The following is a 22,654-nucleotide window of genomic DNA, read 5'->3' as shown; positions in this document are numbered from 1 at the left end:
TTTTCAAAGCCTCTGCACTAAAGTCTGCAACTGGACCTTAGAGCATTGACATACAGTATTTCATGTTTTGAACACAAAGTGGAAAGACAAGCTTGCTGGTTTATCTGGTTTGGATTGTTTTGTGTGCTCTGGTGCCAGTGTGTCTCGTTCTCAGCTAACTTAAGCATGGTGAGAGCTGTGTTGTAACATCACCCTGCTATGGCTCAGTTTTCACCGTCAGTGTATGTGTTACTTGATGGATAGGCTACTAGAGCAGCAGACGGACCACTTTATTGCACTGTTGCACTGAATTTCTTGTGACAAGTCTTTTCTTTGTGCAAGACATTAAATCGTTGGCTCCACACTTCAAGTTTGGGTCAAGGCCAAACAAGTTTGTTACAGTAGCTGTTGGATTTAAGTCAATCAGGCTGGTTTTGGAAACTTCTGTACACTGCACCACCAGGCCAAAGTGAATCTTTCCCTCTGCATTACTACAGTGGCATTGGTGAATTTTAATGGCTTTGTGCAGAATGCTATCTTAGCTTGTTTTTTCATTCATCTGTTTTCACTATATTTCCTGCACTATTTTCTTCATGTTTGTTGGCAGGACACTGATACTGTATCCTCCTATCTGGCTGTCTGCTGCATGTCTCCACAGCTTTGTAAGATCTTAACAACCTCTTGCTGTTATCTGTGCTCAGGGGTATGTTGTGTCTGGATGTTTGCCTTTATCTGCTTCTCTACATTCACTAGAAGTGTGTGCTGGTCTATTGGATATTTCCACACGTACGTATTTGATCTTAATTCTTCCTGCCACCAGCAGTGTTTTGACAACAGTTACTATTGGATGTATTGCCATGAAATTTGGTATGGATATCCATGCTGCCCAGAGGATGAATCCTAGTAACTTTAGTGATCCCTCTAGCGCCATCATGAGGTTTACATTTCCGGTTTTAAAGGTCCCATGACATGGTGCTCTTTGGATGCTTTTATATAGACCTTAGTGGTCCCCTAATACTGTATCTGAAGTCTCTTTCCCATAATTAAGCCTTGGTGCAGAATTACAGCCACTAGAGCCAGTCCCACAATGAGCTTTCCTTAGTATGTGCCATTTCTGTGTCTGTAGCTATTGAGGAGGAGAGATGGGGGTCAAGGTGGAGGGTGGGGATGTGGCCTTGACCAACTGCCACTTTGCTCGCTTTCTCATGGGTGGGCCAAATTCTCTGGGCGGGCAAAGCAGAGAAAGGGGAGGTAACCTTGCTCCTTATGACCTCATAAGGAGCAAGATTCCAGATCGGCCCATCTGAGCTTTCATTTTCTCAAAGGCAGAGCAGGATACCCAGGGCTCGGTTTACACCTATCGCCATTTCTAGCCACTGGGGGACCATAGGCAGGCTGGGGGAACACTTATTAATGTTAAATGAAATAATGAAATATCTTGGCAACTGATTCATGTAATTTGGTACAGCCATAAATAATACTCACTTTGGTAATCCCTTAATTTTTTATATAACACCGCCAGCAGGTCGACACTTCAATTTTTGCTTGTTCTACTTTGGTTTATGATCCAAAGACCTGTAAAACTAATAACATTTCCATCAGCCTTGCATGTCATTGTGAGCATGTTAGCATTCTAATATTTTCTAATTATTACTAAACACAAAGTAAATCTGAGGCTAATGGGTACAATTAAATTACATTTGTTTTGTATTGGAGTCCCTGCTGTTTTAAAAATTCAAAGTAAATATTTTTATAAAATCTTAACTTCACAAGAGCAGCCTAAGCCATTTATTGTTCCAGTGCATTACAGAGACTGTCTGACCAAGCACCCACACAAATGAAAGACTATAAGCACCACATGGGTCCTCACACTCCACAAGGGAAATGTTCCGTTTGGCTGCTGTGCTTTCTGTTCAAACACTATCAACACAAAAACATCCTCCATCCACAAAGAGGACAACAAACACAAATACAACAAGGTTTAAATCATACAGTCTATGGTTTAAATGCAATGCCATGTGGGATGTTAGGTTGCCTACTGCAGACAACATACATATTCAGGAGTTCTTTCAGTAACAAACAATGATGTCTGTATTCAAGGATGAAACCGTTTTGACAGTTTTCTTTTTGGTCAAAAAATTGGTCATTCTTGTACAGTTAAACCTTTTCTTTTATGAACGCTAAAACATATTTTAGGGACAATTACAAAAACCTTGCACACTATCAATTCAGTATAATTATTTTTTAATGTTCTGAAATAAAATTTTAAAAATCATGTTCTCAAAGGGTTTCTGCTTCGAGGCCATCCAAGAAATGATCTCCTTGGGTTGTTGTTCTGGCTTGCCTACTCAGATTTTCTCACAGATTGGAGGAGCAGGTTATTGATCGTTGCCCATCCGTCATGCTTGTAATGGCAGCTGACTGGCACAGCTGAGAGGAAGCTTGAGATCTGAGTACTTCAAACCAACTGATCTCAGCTCTATTAGCTGCAGCCACAGTTTGCAGTATGTTACATCAAAGTGGCCACAGAAACACTCACTCATCTTATCATGGAATTGAAATCTGAACTCACTTTGGTTGTTGTCGAGTCTTCAGAGATTCAGCTCTCTTGTACATACATCACAAGGGAGCAAAGTGGATGTCAGGCTGACTCCGCTGGTGGAGGATTGGGGCTCGGGGCTTCTTTTTGACCTTCCTGAGTCTGACTCTCTGTGCCCCAGAGACAGATGAGACCAGTAATCAAAGTTCACATAAATCCACAACCCCTGCTGCGTCTCATATCAAGCTTGAAATACAACATGTTATTTCATCATTTTTACATTTATTTAAACCTCAGGGTACACTGATGTCAGTACATGTCAAATGATGTTATATGTTGTGATCTTTAGCCTTCATTGGATAGAGTATTTGAATTATTCGGGTCCCAAAACAAGGCTTATATTGAATCAAACACACATGCACAAATACAGAAAGGGGGACTTCATTATATATAGTGGGGATAGTAGATAACTAGATAACACATACTAAAGAAAAAAACATTGTTTAAATTACTAATAATGTGTTGAATGATAAATTAGTAGTTATTTAGCATTGAGTGATCATTGTATGACGTCAAGTGGGAGTAAAATACATGTGAGCATGGTCAATAAATTACCATTTAGTTACCCTAAATTACAGATTGTTGCTGACCGCAGATTTGATTGTTCTTTAGACCATTTTGTTTTATTTAAGTGCAACTTAAAGAAAAACACAAGATTCACTCTCCTAATTATGACCACGTGGTTGTTACCATGATGTAAAATATACAAGTCAGAAAATGCTGTATGAATAATTTACCTTCTTTTTTTTATGACAAGTAACCATTTTATTTTCAGTCATTTAAGGCTTGTTCATAAAACACTGACTGATCCAAGTCTTATAAAAAAAAGTACAATGTCAACCTTGGTTGGTAGTTAAAAATGATTATGGATGTGTACAATAATTGAGTTGATTGACACAATTGTCTTTTTTGTCTTTGCTGTGAACATTTCCACAGTCTCCAAGGGCAACAAGACGAATGTGTCCTTCTTATAGCCTTTGTTTTAAATGCATGGTCTTCCGCTTATGTGCTGATGAGTCATGTTGATTTAATCTGTAGAAAATAGCTGAAATAAAGTGAGAATTATAAAGTCAAATGATAACATTTTAATATTGTCCACAGAAGAAACCGTTACTACAGCCAAACTAGAATGAAAGAGAGGTGAAAATGTTGACAAAAACTTGAAAGTCAAAGTAGATCTGATAAACAGGAGAGAGCAGCGTGAAACTCTGAGGCTGAGAGCACTACAGCAGAAGAAACAATAAATTACATTCTCCACAACCCCTCATACTGCAGTACTTTTATAAAGTCTGTCATGTTGTGAGAAACAGAGTTATGGAGTGTCAATTTGACTACACACTTATGATGTACTTTGATGCTAAGTGTGTTGTGTGTTTCCAAGAGCATGGGGGAAAAGACAAAAATAAAGTAGTGAAATCTGATTACTCGTTGCCACGGATACAAACATCCCAATATTGCTGTCCTGGAAAGTCTGAAACTTGAGTGCCAGATCTTTTGCTGTGATCCAGACACTCTCTGGAGGACAGGAGCTTTAATGCAAGAAGAGCTTGTTAGGTGTTAAAGTATCCCGGTTTACAGTGTAAACATACGGTCATTCTTTTAAACACGTGGTTAAAGTCACGAATTACAACAAAACTACTTGGTTAGGTTTAGAAAAAGATCATTGTTTGGGTTCAAGTAATTTGTTAGGTAACTTAAGCTGCATATGTAAGTTAAGTATGTTACAATGGTGACGTAAGTTAAGTACGTCAAAGTTGACTTACGGTTCCAGACAGGACACAAACCTCCCGAGTCCCGAGTTTGTTTGAGCCATCCCCATCCACCTGACCCCCTCCCTACGAGGATTTGATTAGAAACGTATTAGTGATATGAAACAAACAAACGGAATCCAGGTTAAATTACGCTTCCTTAAAACATAATTGAAAATGCAGTTTAGTTTAGTTGTGTGGAATGTAATTTTTAGGAGAGAGCTGGGCTATATCATACATCATAATTTTTTCTCTGAGAAGAAGACCCAAACTAACCTGATGGTATGTTACACAGAACCATCTGAGAAGCCGTCATTGTAAACAGTTTGGAACACTTTCACTAAATACCTGGCAGGTGATTGAATCAACCATCTGTCTATCACGTCCGCCGTTGTTTTGAACCACCGTCACACCTAAACCCCGCCTGTAGCTGCCAGTAGCTTCTCACCCGACACTGATTGGTTAGCTAGGCTGGTTGTTCAGACACAAACACATTACTTGTAGCAGTAGTCTATATCCTTGACGTTCCACTTCCGGGATTGCGCCGGTGCTGCAGGAAATTCCACCGGATGCATGTATTTTCCATTTCCTTCTGGTTTCTTTGTGTTGGAATTTTTAATTCGGTGGATTCATGAGGACTATTGTTGACTGCTCCTCAGATCTCTGCAAGGTAAATTGAGACAGCTAGCTAGGCTATCTGTCCAATCTGAGTTTTCTCACGCACGACTATTTTGCAGCGGCTCTGTGCGGACCTTAACGCATGACGATTCTGATTGGTTTAAAGAAATGCCATTAAACCAGAGCATGTTTTCCTTCCATCCCTGAATGCTATGTGGAGTAGCCAGACCCTCCTTCAGCGTGGTTTGGAGGAGGGTCTGGCAAAGCAAGACTCCTTGTAGCCTGACAAGAAGGATTTTCTAAGAAGGATCTCATGATATCGCAAGAATCCATCTACCATGCAAGGTAAAACCAAATCAGACCCAAATTAAAAACTGCTCAAAAATGAAAATGTTTTAAAATGTGGCCAACAACCAAAACTCAAGGTCATGGCTACCGTTCAAGATATATTTTATAACGCTGCTTCAACATTCTTGATTTTGATTGTGGGCACACGTTTGCAGTTGGACTTCTGTATCACTGTGAGGTCCACAGCAGGCAGTGGAGGCTGCGAGTGCATCAATCATCAGTGCCATTTAAACTCTCGCTTCTCCAAGAGCCCCTTTGAAGTTGTCTAGGCTTTTCTTTGAGGATTTCTAATCAAGTGTAGGAACATCCATCCCTTAGTTACACCCACATATTCTTTTAGAAGGTTGCGAGGGTGCCAATCCCAGCTAAGGCGCAGTACACCCTGGACAGGTTCAAGTTCAAGTTTATTTTCATGTGCGTTTAAAAGTACAAAGTACAGAGAGAATGCAATGAAATGTGTTTTGCCCCGGCTCTCTCTTCTCATACAGAACAATTAAAATGAAGATGAAAGATAAAAGATAAAATTAAATAGAGAAGGATAAAAACATCATCAAATAAATAAAGCCACAGCCACTACATCACTGAGTGCCGCTGTTCATAAGTCTCACTGCCTGAGTGTAAAAACTGTCTCCGAGCACTGATGCTCCGTAGACGCTTTCCAGACAGGTCAGCAGTCAATCACAGGACTGACACAAAGAAGGGTGTAGGAACACCCAGGAGAGAAATCAAATGATCAGCCTGTAGCACTCCTGCTCTGTAAATAACAGCACTTGCTATATGTTCTTTGGAAGATCCTACCCATTAATAAAACGCCTGCATACCCATTGTTCTCCATCATACCTTTTATCAAGCAGATGTTTATGTCATTAGCCTGTGATTGTCTTTGTTGATATGAAAATGTACATTTAGCAACAGAAGGATATAAAACTCAGAGCATTGGGAAAGATAGGGATGCCCTTTATTACATATTACAGCTTTTTCTCAAATCATTCAACAATATTGAAATAGTATTTTCTTTAGAGGTGAACAACTTACATCATTTGCATGATGCTTTATGTTATACAATGGCCGTGACCATGTTGACTGTTGAGACACACAAAGGGCCTTTAGTTTTTATATTATTCTTTTGTAATTCAAAATAGATTTGAACTTACTGGGCCATCACAGTTGACCTTCCTTTCCTTGCTGTTGAATATGTTGTACCAAATGACTAGTGTTCGCTAAACATGTCTCCCAAACAACAACTGTCCAAGCATAATTTACAGTAGAAACAGTAGCAAGGCACTGCAGGTCTGTCAAACGTTGGATTTCTTTACATACTATACCAAAGCACTCTACCACTGTCTGAATCTAAGGACTAAGAATTTTGAATGGTAAATCGTCTACTACTTATTATTGTAAAATATGTGTCATGTGCAAGTGGAAAGCTTGACCGTAGCAACAGTAACTAAGGGGTTGGGGCTTAGGGATCAGGCTTTTTAAACCCATACATATGGGTATGCACTTATTCACTAATTTAGGTCAGGTGCGATTAACCTGTCATTCCTCCTCTAACGGTAATGGTATTGAATGCTGATTGTGTCTTAGCAGAAAATAGTGTTTATTAAGAAATAAAAGAATTAAGGGTCAAAGTTTAATGCTTTAAATATGAGTCTCAAAAGCTTCCATCCGCCTTTTAGTTGGACTAAAAGCTGTTGAGGCATCTTTCACAGAGGGACTCATCTGGTCTGCAGGCTCAGAAATCTGCAGGTCACATACTGAGAATGGACCTCTTCTTTCAGGCTTCCACTCTTCTCTCAACGTTGTGTAAAAATCTGTTCCTGCCTCTTCATGACTCATACTGTGCACCTGAAATAGAAACGGACACAATGGTTTTTAGGTTCATGCATTTATAATAAGAGAGGCGAGAGGAAAAATAAAAAATAACAGTAATTTCTAATCAGTTTCTATTGGTTTTCATTAAGGACTGATTTCAGCCCACTGTGAAATTGCTTGAAATTAGTTCCCCATGCGGCTGCTTAAGGTTTGCGGTGGGATGAATATTCATTGTGTATTTCATTATAATTGACACTCATCTTTTGGATTGCAAGGTGACTTCAATCACCTACTATACAATTCTGGGAGGACCTTTGGGCTTATCAACGTAATTTTGATGCTTCAAACTGATGTGTTGTCTGCTATATTGCCTAAATAGTCAGGGACGAGAACTCTGATCTTTGTTTGATTGATTGATTTACTTGATGATTAAAAAAAGCACTTATAACACTGCACAGCAGTAATTATATAGGCCAACATTAAAAATCTCTGAGGATAAAAACACAATAAAGTCTAAAAGCTTATTTCCATTGTGATCCTCTAGTAAAAAACTTATCAAGCCACAAGATAAAACAGCACAACAATTGAGACAAGTGCAAACAATACAATCAACATATAATAGCAGGCAGCAGGGTAGCTATGTCAACATGCTATTTGCTTTCTTGGTTATATAAAAAATGAATGGAAACTGAAAATTCTACATGGTGCTTTGTAGCCATTTCTTTAACGCCACTATAAACGTGTTCAGTGAAACACTAGCTGCATATGCCCATCCGTCCACGTCAAAATACTCATTTCTGCAGACTGTGGAGGTTATACCAGCCAGTTTCATGTTATACTCATGAGGCTCACTTTTTAATGGGATTTGTGTCATCCCACTGCCATGAAATGAACATCACAGGGATCGCTACACTTGTCTAACAAAAGAAAAAGTGTTCCCTTTCAGATTCAGTAGCTGGACTGTCTGTGGAGGTGCAGTAGCTAGCGCTTAAGGAAGTGGCAACAGAATATTTTCCAATTTCTAGTAAAGCTGCGAAAGAGTAAAGACTTTTAAATGTCAGCGAGGCTCTTCCTTATGGACAAAATTAAAGCCAAAGAGAGGATTTGACAAACATGGAGGTAGCACATAGTTCAGTTACACACAGCAAACAGAGAAACAAGCCAACTGCAACATAAAGGTGGTTGAGGTGTTGAATACAAACCCCTTGATTAAACAGTGCAATGCTTCTCTTCTTTTGTTATGTTATGGTTTGTTTTGAGGCTCAACACAACACATTACCGTTCACTTTTCCTCTGCCAAGGCTGGTAGAGCCAGCATCTTTGACACATCTGTGTTCAAACCTGCTGTGTTTACAGTAATTCTGTCAGCCTTTGTACACTGAGCGGGAGGTGCAAACTTTATTCCCAAATTAAAGGTGCCTTGTAGAGTTGTATTGTAAACAAGCAAAAGTTATGTTTGAATTGTATATCTTTTCCTTCCTCATAAAACATTTGCAAAGCTGATTTAGTTTAATAATGCTGCTGCAGTGTTTACATTCATTCAAAGTCTACTTCTTTCTCGCTGCAAGTCTTGGCACATTACCGCCACCTGTCGATCAGTAGAACAGCGTGAAGCCACTGAAAGGACGTTGTATTGCGTCACCCTCGTGTCTGTGTGTGTACATGAAATCAAACAAAACAGCGATCCACTCATAAATACATTGCTCTATAGTGCTGCTAGTGGTCAAAAACTCCACAGGGTACCTTTAAGAATTTATCTAAATACTTACAATGAAGAATACTACCATCCTAGATACAACAGTCAATTAAGATAACAAATGAAGAAGAAATGTAGACTGTAGACATGTACATTATAATCTACTCACATACATACCAGGACACTCTAACGGCTCTTAACTGCTAATTTGTGCTACATTTATTTATTAATTGTATAATAACACAATAACATACAAAGTCCTATATATCTAACTAAAAGTTTATTGTTATTCTTATACTGTATTTTTTTTTCTATACTGTATTTTTGTATACCTCTTTATTTAAAGAGTGTTTTGTAAGCTGCTAAAATCTGCTGCTGGAAATCTAATTTCCTTGCGGGAGTCATCCCAAAAGGATCAATAAAGAGAAGTCTAAGTCTAAGTCTAGTCTAAGTCTGTGTAGCCATTCAGCCGGGGGAGGCGAATAAAAGGTCTGGCAGGAAACTCTTAGGACAATGGACAATGGCACGGCTGTGCAAAGTCAAAAGAAAGACTAAAATTATATTAAGCTGCAGAGTTCCTTTCATGTTATCTAATTAAAATGCATATTACCTCTCTATGTGCTTTTTCTGTCTCTTTCAAATTGACTGACCTTTTGACCATCATTATCTGCTTTCTTTTCCTGTCTTCAACAGCTCTTGTCTCTACGTTTTTACCTTTAGAATTGTACTGAAACACATGTTCAAGAGATACACTACACAGCAAAATAGAGAGATATATTATATTATATCTTTTGTACTTTCAAACTCAAACTCACTTGTGGTCATGGTGATCCAAGACTGTGACTCTAAAGTCACCATTGTCTGTGATTAAAATATGAAAGTGTGATTGTTGAGTTGGGATTGGTTCAGGAAATTGCAAAACAAACTAGGGACCATCTTGTGAAGGGATTACACCAGCTGCAACACCAAATCAGACCAGGACCGTAGAGTGGGGGTGTGGGGTCAATGGCCCCTTTCCGTTCTTCCTACTTCCGGCGCCCTTGTTCAAACCCAATCCATATTTAAAAACAATCTTCATTATGTTAACTAAAATCCTGCAAAGTTTCGTGACTGCATCTTGCATGGTTGTGGCACTATCACAGTGATAAAATCTGGCCACAGACAGACAGACAGACATATAAACACCTGGCAAAGTACTCAAATCTGCTTCTATGGTAGTATCGCCGCAGTAGTCACAAGGACCACATTTTGCCATGATGACACACACACACACACGCGCAAAGTGAAAACAATACCATTTGTCGCTGTCACAGCAGGTAATCACGAAGATTTTTTTTTATATGAAACCGTTTTTCTTTACCTCCACCACCACAGTAGTTGGTAACTGACAGGGGAGGCTCGGTGATGGTGCCGCAACTAGTACAAACCGACTCTGAGCCATTTGCACTGCAGCTAGCTAGGTGCAGTTACAGAAGCAGCATCTAAAAAAAGAACTCTCGTCACTTGCTAAAGTTTCTTCCTGGTCTCTTGTTTGTTTTGGCTTTTGGCTTTTTTAATCATGGTAACAAGGACATTTTCAGCGTTTTCTCAGCTATGTGTTTACACAGAGACACAGTTACGCATTTATCAACCAAGAGTTCAACCAATATCCATCTTTCTTGAAATAATTATTTGAATGTGTGCTCATAGGCACCCCATTAGTTTCCAATTATCCATAAATAGTTATTCTCATGCTGCTAATTAATGCCACTAGGGCTGGGCAATATATCGATATTATAGATTTTGGATATCGTAATATCGTGATATGACATAATTGTTGTCTTTTACTGGTTTTAAAGGCTGCATTACCGTAAAGTGCACTTTTCTTACCAGACTGTTATAGCTGTTCTATTATTTACCTTTTCCCCAATTAGACATTATGTAAACATTACTGATGATTATTTATCTAAAATCTAAGTGTGAAGATATTTTGTTAAAGCACCAATTGTCAACCTTAAAATATCGCTGCAATATCGATATCGAGGTATTTGGTCAAGAATATCGTGATATCTGATTTTCTCCATATCACCCAGCCCTAATTGCCACATCATTTAATTATACCAAAGACAGATACATTAGTCAGTCAGGGATTAGACCGTATACTGCGGAGAGGTATACAAAAGACTGTAGTAAAAGAAGATTTTTGAAGCATTAACATCACCTAAAAGGTAGAAATCCAACAAATTGCAATTAAAGTTAATTCTAAAATTTGCTAAAATCATATTTAAAATCACATCTCATTTATTTAGTTGGCAACAGCACTTTGTTGTTTTAGTTTTCCAGGGAGTAATGTACTCATGACTATTTCTAGGCTTGGCGCAGTCCTGAAGTCTCCACTGGCGGCCTGGAAACCTCTATATCATTATCAATGTGTTAATTTTATGAGATTAAATGTGTTAATTGGTGAGCTTTAGAAGTACTGCTAGGCGGATTTTGTTACTGGCAAACAGTTACAGGCTACCTGTTTCCATCTCTTTCCCGTCTTCATGCTAAGCTAAGCTAACCAGCTGCTGTCTGTAGGTTCATATTCACTGTACAAACTGAGAATGGTATTTCATCTAACTCTTGGCAAGAAGGTGAATAAGCGTAATTCCCAGAATGTGGAACTATCCTTTCAATAATCACAATATCAAATCCCACACCCAAATAAAAAAAAAATCATGTTCATGTTTTATTTATCCTTACTCCAAATTTTAAGCAGAAATGTTGGTTGGCATCGCACAACAACTTCAACAGTGTGTAAATTAAACTTAACCTTAAATGTAATTAACATGAGCTGAAATACTTTATTAAGCATCTCACTGCATTATGTAGACTGTAATTGATCAAAGATCTGAGGTTAAAAGACCACAGCAGGGTAAACCACACAGAGTCAACTGTGCCAAGGTACTGTAAGTGCCGATTGCATCAAACGCTGAATATCAATGTTACAGGTTCCTAACACTCTGCATATTATTTTTCTCCACATCAGAACAAATTATTAAACTAAATACAAGATAGCCTTGGAAATAAGCTACCAATCATCTCTGCATCGCAAATGGTGCTATTGTTTGTCTTTCTGGAGGAAAATTGCCTTTCAGTGGAAAACTGTGTATTTAGTGTCAAACATGTCAGGGGTATTGATTTGAAAACACCTCTATAGTGAGGAAGATTGTTGAAAGTGAGCACTCAATGACGTGGTTGAGGTTTAAGTGTTCACTGTCTCATCAGTTCTTTGTATATATATATATATATATATATATATATATATATATATATATATATATATATATATATATATACATACATAGAATCCTGTTGACCTTGTCATGTCATGTATTCAACAAATGACAAGATTCAGACTATCATTTTGCACAAAGCTCAGTATTACAAAAGAAGCCTGTGGGTTCCATCGAAGGAACTTTCATTAACATGTTGTGAAGTGGTCATTGCATGGAGGAAATATGGTCTCAGAAAATATAAAATGGAATCCAAGGCACATTAGGGTTTATTAAATTAAAAAAATTAAAATGCCTTTTTGTTTTACACAGCAATATGTATTTAAAATGACGTTGCGTTGCAACCGACACAGGTCTTCATCAGGGTCATTGTCAGCAGTTTTCAGTGATTATTTAAAATAAATCAGCTCTGGAATGACTATTACTACCATGTGTGAAAAGGAGCTGGGACATGAAAACTGGCCTGATAAAGACATTTGTAATATGGTAAATGTTTTTATTACAATATTGATGTGAAACAATGATTTCTGTTTAAACTCACTGAATAACAATTATGCCTATTTTACCATCTCTCATTGCTGTGTATGACAAAAGGTTTGGGTAAATTGCCACACAATCATCTATCCTCTTGATGGCTCTTCAAACCTGTTTTCTTTCATCAGCAGAGCCCCTGGGATTCTCTGAGGCAGAGTAAAAAAGAGTACTTAAACTGAGGTGACAAGTTGTTGTATGTTGTTGGAGTATCTTTTATTTAAAGGTCCGATGACATGGTGCTCTTTGGATGCTTTTATATAGACCTTAGTGGTCCCCTAATACTGTATCTGAAGTCTCTTTCCCGAAATTCAGCCTTGGTGCAGAATTACAGCCACTAGAACCAGTCCCACAATGAGCTTTCCTCAGAACATGCCATTTCTGTGTCTGTAACTATTGAGGAGGAGAGAGGCAGGGGCAAGGTGGAGGGGGGGGGTGTGGCCTTAACCAACTGCCACTTTTCTCGTTTGAAAGCCATGATGTCTCTCTCATGGGTTGGCCAAAACTTCTGGGCGGGCAAAGCAGAGAAAGGGGAGGTAATCTCGCTTGTTATGACCTCATAACAAGCAGTGTTGGGAAGGATACTTTCAAAACGTATTTTGTTACAGAATACAGAATACATGCCCACAAATGTAATTTGTAACGTATTCCGTTACGTTACTCAATCTGAGTAACGTATTCTGAATACTTGGATTACTTCAGGATTACTTCCACATTGAATTGCGTTTTATAAGTGTAGGAATGCGGCCATCACATACAGCTTACTAAACAGGCCTATTATGGTGTGTTCTTTTTATTCCAACTAGCTGAATGTGTACCTGAACAAGCAGATAGATTATTATATTGGTAGTCCCGAACTGCATACTACAAAAATCTAACCGCAGTCTTGCTACCACGAGCTAATTTTAGCTAACGTGAGCTAGCATGTCAAACGGGGCTAGTCAGTCTTTAAACGGCTCTGGAGCTAGTAAATCAGCACGTAGGAGAATGTAAAGTCGCACGTCAACGTTAAAATAGCAAGGTGACCAGTAAAACTACAGCAGACGACTACCCTTGGCTAATTAAAAAAATAACTTACTTTAAGCTGCTTCTTCAGGTTGGAGGTGGAGTAATTTGGACGCTGAAAGGAGGTTGGTTGCTGGCAAGCAGAGGCTGCACTCCACAGTTATATTTCATTCTCCCTGTTCTTTCTTTAATAGGAAATGCTGTTTGAATTTCCAAGATAGAAACTTATTCCTGCCCTGGCTCTGTCATGCCAGTTCCGACTCCATTGTGACTGATCACGCAAATAGCTATTTTTTCCGATTTCATATTGGGGCTTCTGGAAAATGCATAGAGTTGCCTTAATTTATTCTGAGTGAATAAACTCGTGAAACAGAGAAGTATCGTCATGTAATCAATTGATTTCAACAATGTAACTGTATTCTAAATCCCAACTATTTAAATTGTAACTGTAACGGAATACAGTTACTCATAATTTGTATTCTGAATACTTAACGCCGTTACATGTATTCCGTTACTCCCCAACACTGATAACAAGCAAGATTCCAGAACAGCTCATCTGAGCTTTCATTTTCTCAAAGGCAGAGCAGGATACCCAGGGCTCGGTTTACACCTATCATCATTTCAAGCCAATTGGGGACCATAGGCAGGCTGGGGGAACTCATATTAATGTTAAAAAACCTCATAAAGTGAAATTTTCATGCCATGGGACCTTTAAGTCTTTAAAAATGATACCTCACCCAATAATTGTTATCAAAAACTGCACTCTAGACTGCTCCAATGTTTTCCAGCAGGATGGAAAACGGGCCACTTTTTAAAGCTCTTCAGTTAAAGTAGTTTGACAAGAAGAGGTCTGGAAACACGCCAGAACCTCGGCAGCTTGTGAAGCAAAAGGAATCATCCTCTCAAAAGGTTTGACAAGGCTGGCTGACGAGGCTGGCCATGTGGTGAAACATCAAAAAATCAAAAAACAGACAACCCAGCTACCCTGCTGTCGACCATGGTATTGAAAAAACATTTGAGTTAGAATATAACAGGAGTCTGTCACCTTTAAGCTAAACATCTTTCGATATATTTCCATAGTAAATGAGGCGACTTCAGTTACATAGATGGATGGAGGCAGTCCACATTTACTCACCATCACATTAATAATTTTAACTTTAATGTTATACCTGATAGATATTTGGAGTAATCTTAACAGAGACACTGAATAATATGCTTAGTTTACACTAGTGTATTGCCAAATCTATAATTTATTATGGGTTGGGTTCAAACTGAACCCCTATGTGTTAAAGCGCCTATGTGTAGGATTTGTAAATGTCGGACATGGATCTGACACTGGCTCAAACAAAAATGTATGCCATCAATTGAAAGATGTTTTGAAAATAGAATTTCCCTCTAAGTCATTATTATTTCATAAAGCAATGGTGGCCGGGTTGGCTCAGTGGGTAGAGCAGGCGCACATATACTTAGAGGTTTATGCCTCGACGCAGAGGTCCAGGGTATGAGTCTGACCTGTTACGATTTCCTGCGTGTCTTCCCCCTTTCTCACCTAGCTGTCCTGTCAATTAAAGGTGGAAAAGCCCAACAAAATAATTTTTAATAAAGAAAAAATAAGAGGGTTCAAATATTTAATACGATACATATTGGAGAAGGAAGAGGCAAAGAGCTCTCCAACGATCACCACAGGCAGAAAGGTGTTTTTTAATTTGGTATCCATTTTTTAAAGAATGTGTGTAGTCACATAAACCCATGATTAGGTGCGTTTCACCAGAGAGGTAACTGGCATTACAAAACTATAACTTATCTGTGATCAAATGTTCCACCCTCAGGGTTCACTTACTAGGTTGATGTTTAACTACACATTTTCTTCAGCAGATGGAACTTGCTCAGGTATCATTATGTGACCGGATATCCAGTATTTAGACATGTTTGCAACATACCAGGCATGTGGATGACTGCAGAGAAGTGTAATATAGTGTGATAAGTTTCTTTGCTCATTTTAAATTGTTTTTCTGCTGCCAAAACTTGTCAAAGTTGTAACTGTCATGAAATTCATGACACTATTGTTTAACAGCCACATTTTAAGGAGTGTAAGTGATAAAAAAAGACAGATTTTGTCATTTTGCTATCACTGTGTGTCACTATATAGGTTTGAAAACACACTTTTTCACCAGCCTACCTTTTTGTTATCAGTCGGGTTCTTGGCGACAAACTGCCTGAAAGGGTTTGGATGAAATTCTTCTTCATCCTCGATTGTCAGTCTTGGAATGGCCGTCATTGGGCGAATAACCCCAGGCTTCGTCTGGAAGGAAAGATTCAGAGTTTGACAGCAGAGATGAAATCATTCCTGCTTTCTAAGACACTTTGCCATCATCAGTGTTAGAGCATGTTGCAGTAGGAGACTAAACTTGAATATGTACCTTTTCCGGATTAATAAGCTTTCTTTCCACACCGGTAGATGGGTGCAAGCTGCATACAGACGCCTGAATAAACAAAGAAGAAGAAAAACATTTTGTTAGTGTCTCCCATAAACCTGAAATATTGATTAAAGAAAGCACTTGAAGTACTGAAGGTTATTGCAAAGGCAAATTAAATGATCCCAAAACGATGAGCTATTCCTTTAATGTTGCTGCAGTTAGTCAGAGGTTGACAAACATACATCATACTGTAAGTTCTGTCTTCAACAGCATTTACCCTCCAAAGAGTGAGCCTTGGTTCATGCAGGCTATATCAACTCAGTGTTTTGATTTTTGAAGGAGTCAAATTCCTGATGGATAATATTCTCTTCATATCTTTGAGGTGTAGCTCCCAATACAAGTGTTTTGAATGATAAAATGTTGATTTGTCATAGCGTACTGTACTGTCAGTAGTGGGTCCTGTGAGAGTAAAATCCACAGAAAAATGTTTGCCTTTAAACAAAACTATCTTACTCTTACTCACATATTTGGTTTCACGTCCCAAGGATTTTGTTAATGATGAGTTGTTCTGCTGAAGGAAAGAATGAAATGTCTAAAACAAAACAACAGAGTTACAAAAACCTCTTCTGGTGAGGAATTGGAAAGATTTCATGTGAAAATTATGTATGTTTTTTCCCCCCCTAGAAACCAGGAGGAGCTTTCTCCCTTGATGAATAATGAACAGATGTGTTTTCATTTCTCGTGCTGATGATTATATAGTCAGAATTCACTTTTATCTCACGTCCAGTTTGTATTTCAGTAAAACACAGCAGAGAGCACTGGTTTCCATGGCTCCAGGGTCACTACAGTTGTGCTTTTCCTATTTTCTATTTAATTTAACTTTATTGATTTACAATATTAGTCATAACTGTATTGTAGCTGTTCTTTTACTTTCTGCATGCTGTTGGTGAGAAATGTTATTCCTTTAAGAAACTTGAGTGGCAAATCAAGAGTTTAGGAGCTTGCCATTCTTGTCACATGCTGTTAAAGAAACACACTTTACCTGCAGATCAATGTTTATAGTCGGTGACCTGGAGGGCTGCTGTGACCGGGATGTTTTGCTCTTAAAGTAAAAAATAATCACTCTTAATATTCAATTGACAAACAAATCAACATTTGCAAATGTTTAATTTTATATTATGTAATCCTTTGAACTCACAGTTGGAATGGAATTTGCCAATATCTCATCAATAACCGCATAAAGCTCCTCTGACTGCTGCCGGAGCTCAGCGGGTGAGCACATCTGTAGGTAATGTTTGATGTTAACGGGCAGTTGTGTGAAGTGTGCAGTGCAAACCAGCAGTAATGTGTTCATTAATACCTCAGCGTGGGTGTCTGCAACACCTCTGTCCAACCTGTCACATGGACTCTCTTCTCTCTCTACTTGCTCGTCTATTGTCTGTGAATGCAAAGCAGAGTGGACAGATTGAGCTCCTTGCCAAGACTGCTGCTCTCTGTGAGTGATTATACAGGAGGCTTAGACATTGCAGCAACTCTTGAATTCATATCCATCCACTCTGTATTCTTCTCAGACATCTCTCCCTCCTCCACAGCTCTAAATGTAACATACTGCAGTGTAAATGACAAGCAATATGCCATGTTTCTCTTTGAGTCTGTTTTGACCTTTACAAGGGTTTAAAAACGAGACATCTTGCTTTATCGCCTGTAAATCCTTCTGAAATAAGTTTTCTGTCAATAAATGTTTGCAAATACAAAAATGCATTTCTCTACAAAGCCTGAGGAGTGGACTAATACCTCATGAGATTATTCCTATTTCACATTCACCACATAATGGTCCAGATGGCAACATTTGCTAGAGTGCCTGCATCAGGCTTGCATTAGGGCTTCATATGGATGGTTGTTAGAAGGATAAGAAGATGAGTTAGTTGGACAGAGTCAAGTGAACTCACCTGCTGATCCAACAGAAGGGTGTTTGTGGGAATTGCAGCGAACGATTTGTAGTTTAACTTTATCTTGTGTGTCTGGAGTTCATAGAGAGAGAAGAGCAAACAGTGAAATTAAAATGAATTCAAATTTCTGCATTTTACTAAAGATAGACGTTATAGAATATCTTGTGGAAAGTCATCATATGTGTTTTACATATCATTAGGCATGCTTTATCTCACAATGCCGCAGGCTACTAATCATGCAAAAAAGTCAGCCTCGCTCAAGATGCCCAACAGTTAAGTTACAACCAACTTTTTCACACTGACAGGCAACATGGCTGTGTCCCACATCGACTTATAGTTGGATTTCTGATGGTTAATACTCAGATGTTACTTAACTTCAAGCATATATTTCTGGCCTAGAAACCAGAGTTTTAAATCTGCTATATCAATGTAAGATGATGGTTCCCTCTTGCTTTAACATATGGCATTTCAGATATGTCAATCATTACAATCCAGCAAACAGTAACAAACTGTTTGAAATCTCTGCGAAGCAAAGATCTATAACAACATCAATAAAAAAATGCTATGGCAAACATAAACAGAAATCTAAAAGCAGAGAACAGCACTTGATATCCAGCTATCAAGTGAAGGAAATCTGTTTTTAACTACATAGCGAGGGAGAACAGCATGTCACAAGGAGCATAATAAATAATATTCTCAGTTAAAGCATGCATATGGCAAGCAGAGCGGCTACCTTTCTTTTTTTACCCTCCCTGTCACTACAGTCTGATATTCCACTCCCAGGCTTTGGGGAGGGCGTGGAGCACATGGAGAGAGAAGGGGACGGGCTGAAGTCTCTGATTGGTGGAGCAGGAGAGGGCGTAGGCGTGGGGGAGTTAGTGGGTGAGGGCCATCCGGGAAAAGCCATGGGTGTGTAGCGGGAAGGAGACAGACAGTGAGTTCTGTGAAAACCAGCTGATGTTTTGGAATCAGGGCAGCTCCTCTCTGACTCACACCTTTCCGTGGTGTTTTGTACAGGTGGTGATGCCGTGTCACAGAACATTGTGACACCGGGTGAGCGTGATTGAGAAGGGTGTAGCCGAGGAGGAGAGACAGAGGGAGACCTCAGTTTTTGAGAAAGCGAGTGAAGACTTGAGAGAGATGAATTTGGCAGGGGACTCCATTTCTGGGCCACAGAGGTCTCTAACTTATTAATATCTTCAGGGGACGGGGAGATTACTTTTTTAAGGTTGTTATCTGTAGGGCCCTTGAGGTAAATGTCAGTGATGATGGGCTTCAGCTCGTGGGACTTGGAAATGGACACGTGTGGGTGTTGCAGCTTTTTGGAAGTTGCACAGTCTATTCTTTTATGCTTTAGTGGGGAAACAGAATTGAAGTTTGAGCAAAATTGAGGCAGTGGCACTCTCGGGAGTGTGCTCTTTACAGCTGGTGGTGGTGAAATAACCTGCTCCCATCTAGGCGCACTGCTTGAGCATCTTTTCGCTCGAGTTTGAGGGCATGTTCTACTGAGCTCATTTGACTTTGGTGGAGGAGCTGTGACACTTCTAATAGGCTCCCTGTGAGCGTGGCTCTGACTATCTATAGATGCTGATGAGGAGAACCGAGAGGAAAACTCGAGGGGAATGGAGGCCACACTGGAGGCTGCTGAGCATGCATTACAAAAGGACAGGGTCACGGGGCTAACAGGCCAGCAGGGGGTGTAAGGCCTCTGCAGAGCAGGGGACAGGACAGGAAGACGACCTTTTCTTAGGATGGCAGTGAGGAGGGAGAGTCGGGTGAGAGGAGGCCGGTGCCGGCGAGGAGGAGGAGGGGACTGGGGACAGACAGAGGAGGACAGGCTCTCGCAGGATGAGAAACAGGGGGTGTGAACCAGACTAGAGCCAGGAGCGAGAAAGTGCCTCTTGATCTGGACGACAGTAGGGGAGAAGATGCCGGAGCGGACAGATGAGCAGGGAGAAACAGTGCGGCTGAAAGAAACAGGAGAGGTGAGAGAGGAAAGCTGTACAGCCGACCAGCTCTTCTCTCTGTCCAAGTCCTCGGAGAGGATGGACTCTCTGGATGAAGCCGGTGTGGGGAACAGGTCTGCAGAGTTTGTGGGGCTCATTCTGTCTTCTGACACAGACGCTATATTTGCAAAGAAACCCGAGCTAACCTCACAAAGTCCAGAGGTATCGTGACTCTGCCACTGGGAAATGCCCCTGTGTTTATCAACAGCTGTTTCCATAGAGGCTGTCCCGGCAGCTACGTGGTTGGGGGTATTTTCAGACTGAACGCTGACTGAAGGAGAGGCTTTGGTTTGAGAGAGGCTCACGTGATCCGGTGAAGGCTGAAAAACAAAAGAGCAAAGTGTGATTAGTTGTTTTTATGCGTCTCACTTTAAATTCTTAAAAAGCTAGCGTGACCAAAATGTGTGCAGAGAAAAAGAAAAAAAAAACTTTGATGAAGTCTATATCTGACACCAACACAACAAAGAGTAGAAACTATGAAACTTGTTGGGTTATTTTCATATTGACTAGATTCTAATTATACTTCTCAAATTTGAAAGGCAATAAATGTCCACCTTGGACTGTTACATCCATTTATTGTATGCCCTGACAATCCCTTTATGTATGCCAACTTGATAAGAATATATTTATCCTGCAAATATATAGACATATATATTCCACACACACACACATGCACAGGTATGTGAATATGTCCGTAACAAAGCTTTCAGCCATAGTTTCCACATAACATTAAGAGTGCACGTGTTGTACTTACTTGAAGTTTTGTCCCTGGTTGGACTGTGTTTCCTGCTCCACCCTCCGCAGAGTCTTTTATAAAGACTATCTCTGCTTTGAAAATCTCCCTGTCCGACATGATCTCCCCGGCTGTCTTCTCATGGGACACTGTTAAGTTCTGACAGGAGGAAAATGAGGCAAATGTTTAGGAGGAACTGAGCAAGTGAAACCTGAGAAAACCCGAGGTGAACTTCAGCGAGCCTCTCTGAGCTCAGGGGGTGTGCTTGGTTTCACCACACCACACCACATGCCAGCCCCACACATATAATACATATGTACATGTAAATGTCCTGCTGACGTCAAAGTTGTACTATTCTCATGTGAAGAACTGAGCAACTGAGGAGAAGCCAGCCAATACACACTAATTTAACCCTAGCTCATCCTGGTCCCAAATATATTCAATTCAATCAAATATGAAAATTCAAGCATTTGTGTCCCAAAACCAATAAAATTAAGCATAACCTTCTGTAAGATAAGGTGCTTAAAATAGTGTTTAAACTTCAACCAAGATGACAGAGCGTCCAGAGTCTCGCATGTGTGTGAAGTCACCGCACATTACCGTTGTGTAAACAGCTGATGTCCTTGACTGACCAGGGAACATCCTCGATAATTTGTTGTATTGCCTGTGAAACATAGAAGTACTGTAGAGTAGAAGTACTGTATTACAGGGTAACAGGTACCTCCATTGTATATAAGTACTTAACTTAGTTACTTCTTACCTCTGATAACTAGACCCTAGAAAATTATATCAGCATGTGGTAAAATAAATCTTTATATTCACTATGTATTATTCAATTCAATTCAGTTTTATTTATAGTATCAAATCATAACAAGAGTTATCTCAAGACACTTTACAGATAGAGTAGGTCCAGACCACACTCTAATTTACAATTCCAGTAATTCCCCCAAGAGCAAGCATTTAGTGCGACAGTGGCGAGGAAAAACGTCCTTTTAGGGAGAAACCACGGACAGACCAGGCTTAATATTGTGTTCACTAATATTTTGTTACCAAAAGCATGTTAAATTTTATGAATGTAAAAAAAAAATGAGTTTGACATTTTGGTAAATACTTACTGAAAGTTAGATGAGAAGATCAATACCACTCTCTCTGTATGTTAAATATGAAGCTAGCCAGCAGCCAGTTAGCTTAGCTTAGCTTAGCATAAAGACTTGAAACAGGGAAACAGCTAGCCTAGCTTGGCCTATAGGTAATTAAAAGGTAAAGGTAAATCCACCTATGTAAATTACACAATAGAGTATGATGGGAATGCATGGAGTTTTGCAAATTTAACATAATTTACATTCACTCCACTTTGTTAAGGTTACAATTTCCCCAGTGAGAACAGACTTTAATATCAATGTCCCACAGATAAAAACGGGTGTGACTCCAATTTCATATTATTTGACCAAAATTCTAAATTCAGGCCATTACATCCCATAGAATATGATTCAAATTGTTGTGGTTTATTGAATGTGCATGAATTTCAGTTAAAATAATATTAATATATGCGACATTTAAGTGGAGCTATAAAGAGTAAGTGATTATGACATGCATCATTCCTGACATGAACTCTCACATTTATAGTAGCCTAATTATGATCCTAAAAATATATATGACACCACATGATAATGACACCCTTCATTTTTTGAAATGAAAAATATTCTCAGTGCTTTTCTGTTACCTAACTGTAGATTAGCGTTATTTAAATAAATGAAAGGCTGCCAGAATGACACTTATTCCTAGGACTGTATTTAACATAAATGTCACCTCATGTTGATAACATCACCACATATTGAGTGTTGAAAGCAGTTATATTAAGAACTTGGATTAAATGCACAGTGAGTTCTAGCTATTTTTGAATGAATTGACTATTTTTTACTACTTAATCCTATTTGGCGTGGCTCTGTCTTT

General features: G+C 39.3%; 1 protein-coding gene and 1 long non-coding RNA gene across 5 annotated transcripts in view; both read right to left on the bottom strand.

Annotated features, from left to right (window-relative positions):
• Nucleotides 1-1,753: 1,753 nt before the first annotated feature.
• On the bottom strand, nucleotides 1,754-4,923 carry LOC120548551. Its single transcript, XR_005637190.1, has 2 exons — nucleotides 2,552-4,923; nucleotides 1,754-2,465 (listed from the first exon to the last, which is right to left on the bottom strand). It is a non-coding gene; the product is annotated as an uncharacterized LOC120548551 (long non-coding RNA).
• Nucleotides 4,924-6,226: 1,303 nt separating this feature from the next.
• Nucleotides 6,227-22,654, bottom strand: part of LOC120548542 (muscular LMNA-interacting protein) — a 28,702-nt gene continuing 12,274 nt past the window's right edge. Inside the window, exons 3-12 of one of the 4 annotated variants that reach the window (XM_039784853.1) lie at nucleotides 20,723-20,860; nucleotides 18,696-20,288; nucleotides 17,963-18,034; nucleotides 17,374-17,451; nucleotides 17,212-17,295; nucleotides 17,056-17,115; nucleotides 16,537-16,605; nucleotides 16,017-16,079; nucleotides 15,776-15,898; nucleotides 6,227-7,140 (exon numbers count right to left, since the gene is read on the bottom strand). In XM_039784853.1, the coding sequence (XP_039640787.1) occupies nucleotides 6,934-7,140; nucleotides 15,776-15,898; nucleotides 16,017-16,079; nucleotides 16,537-16,605; nucleotides 17,056-17,115; nucleotides 17,212-17,295; nucleotides 17,374-17,451; nucleotides 17,963-18,034; nucleotides 18,696-20,288; nucleotides 20,723-20,860 (2,487 nt within the window). In that variant the 3' untranslated portion in view covers nucleotides 6,227-6,933. The remainder of the gene's footprint in view (nucleotides 7,141-15,775; nucleotides 15,899-16,016; nucleotides 16,080-16,536; nucleotides 16,606-17,055; nucleotides 17,116-17,211; nucleotides 17,296-17,373; nucleotides 17,452-17,962; nucleotides 18,035-18,695; nucleotides 20,289-20,722; nucleotides 20,861-22,654) is intronic. The other 3 variants (XM_039784855.1, XM_039784856.1, XM_039784857.1) reach the window with 3 other exon arrangements.

Source organism: Perca fluviatilis, chromosome 19, assembly GCF_010015445.1.
Source record: "Perca fluviatilis chromosome 19, GENO_Pfluv_1.0, whole genome shotgun sequence".
NCBI lineage: Eukaryota > Metazoa > Chordata > Actinopteri > Perciformes > Percidae > Perca > Perca fluviatilis.
The sequence above is the reverse complement of the archived record's forward strand: the minus strand, read 5'-3'. Positions and strand labels throughout refer to the sequence as shown.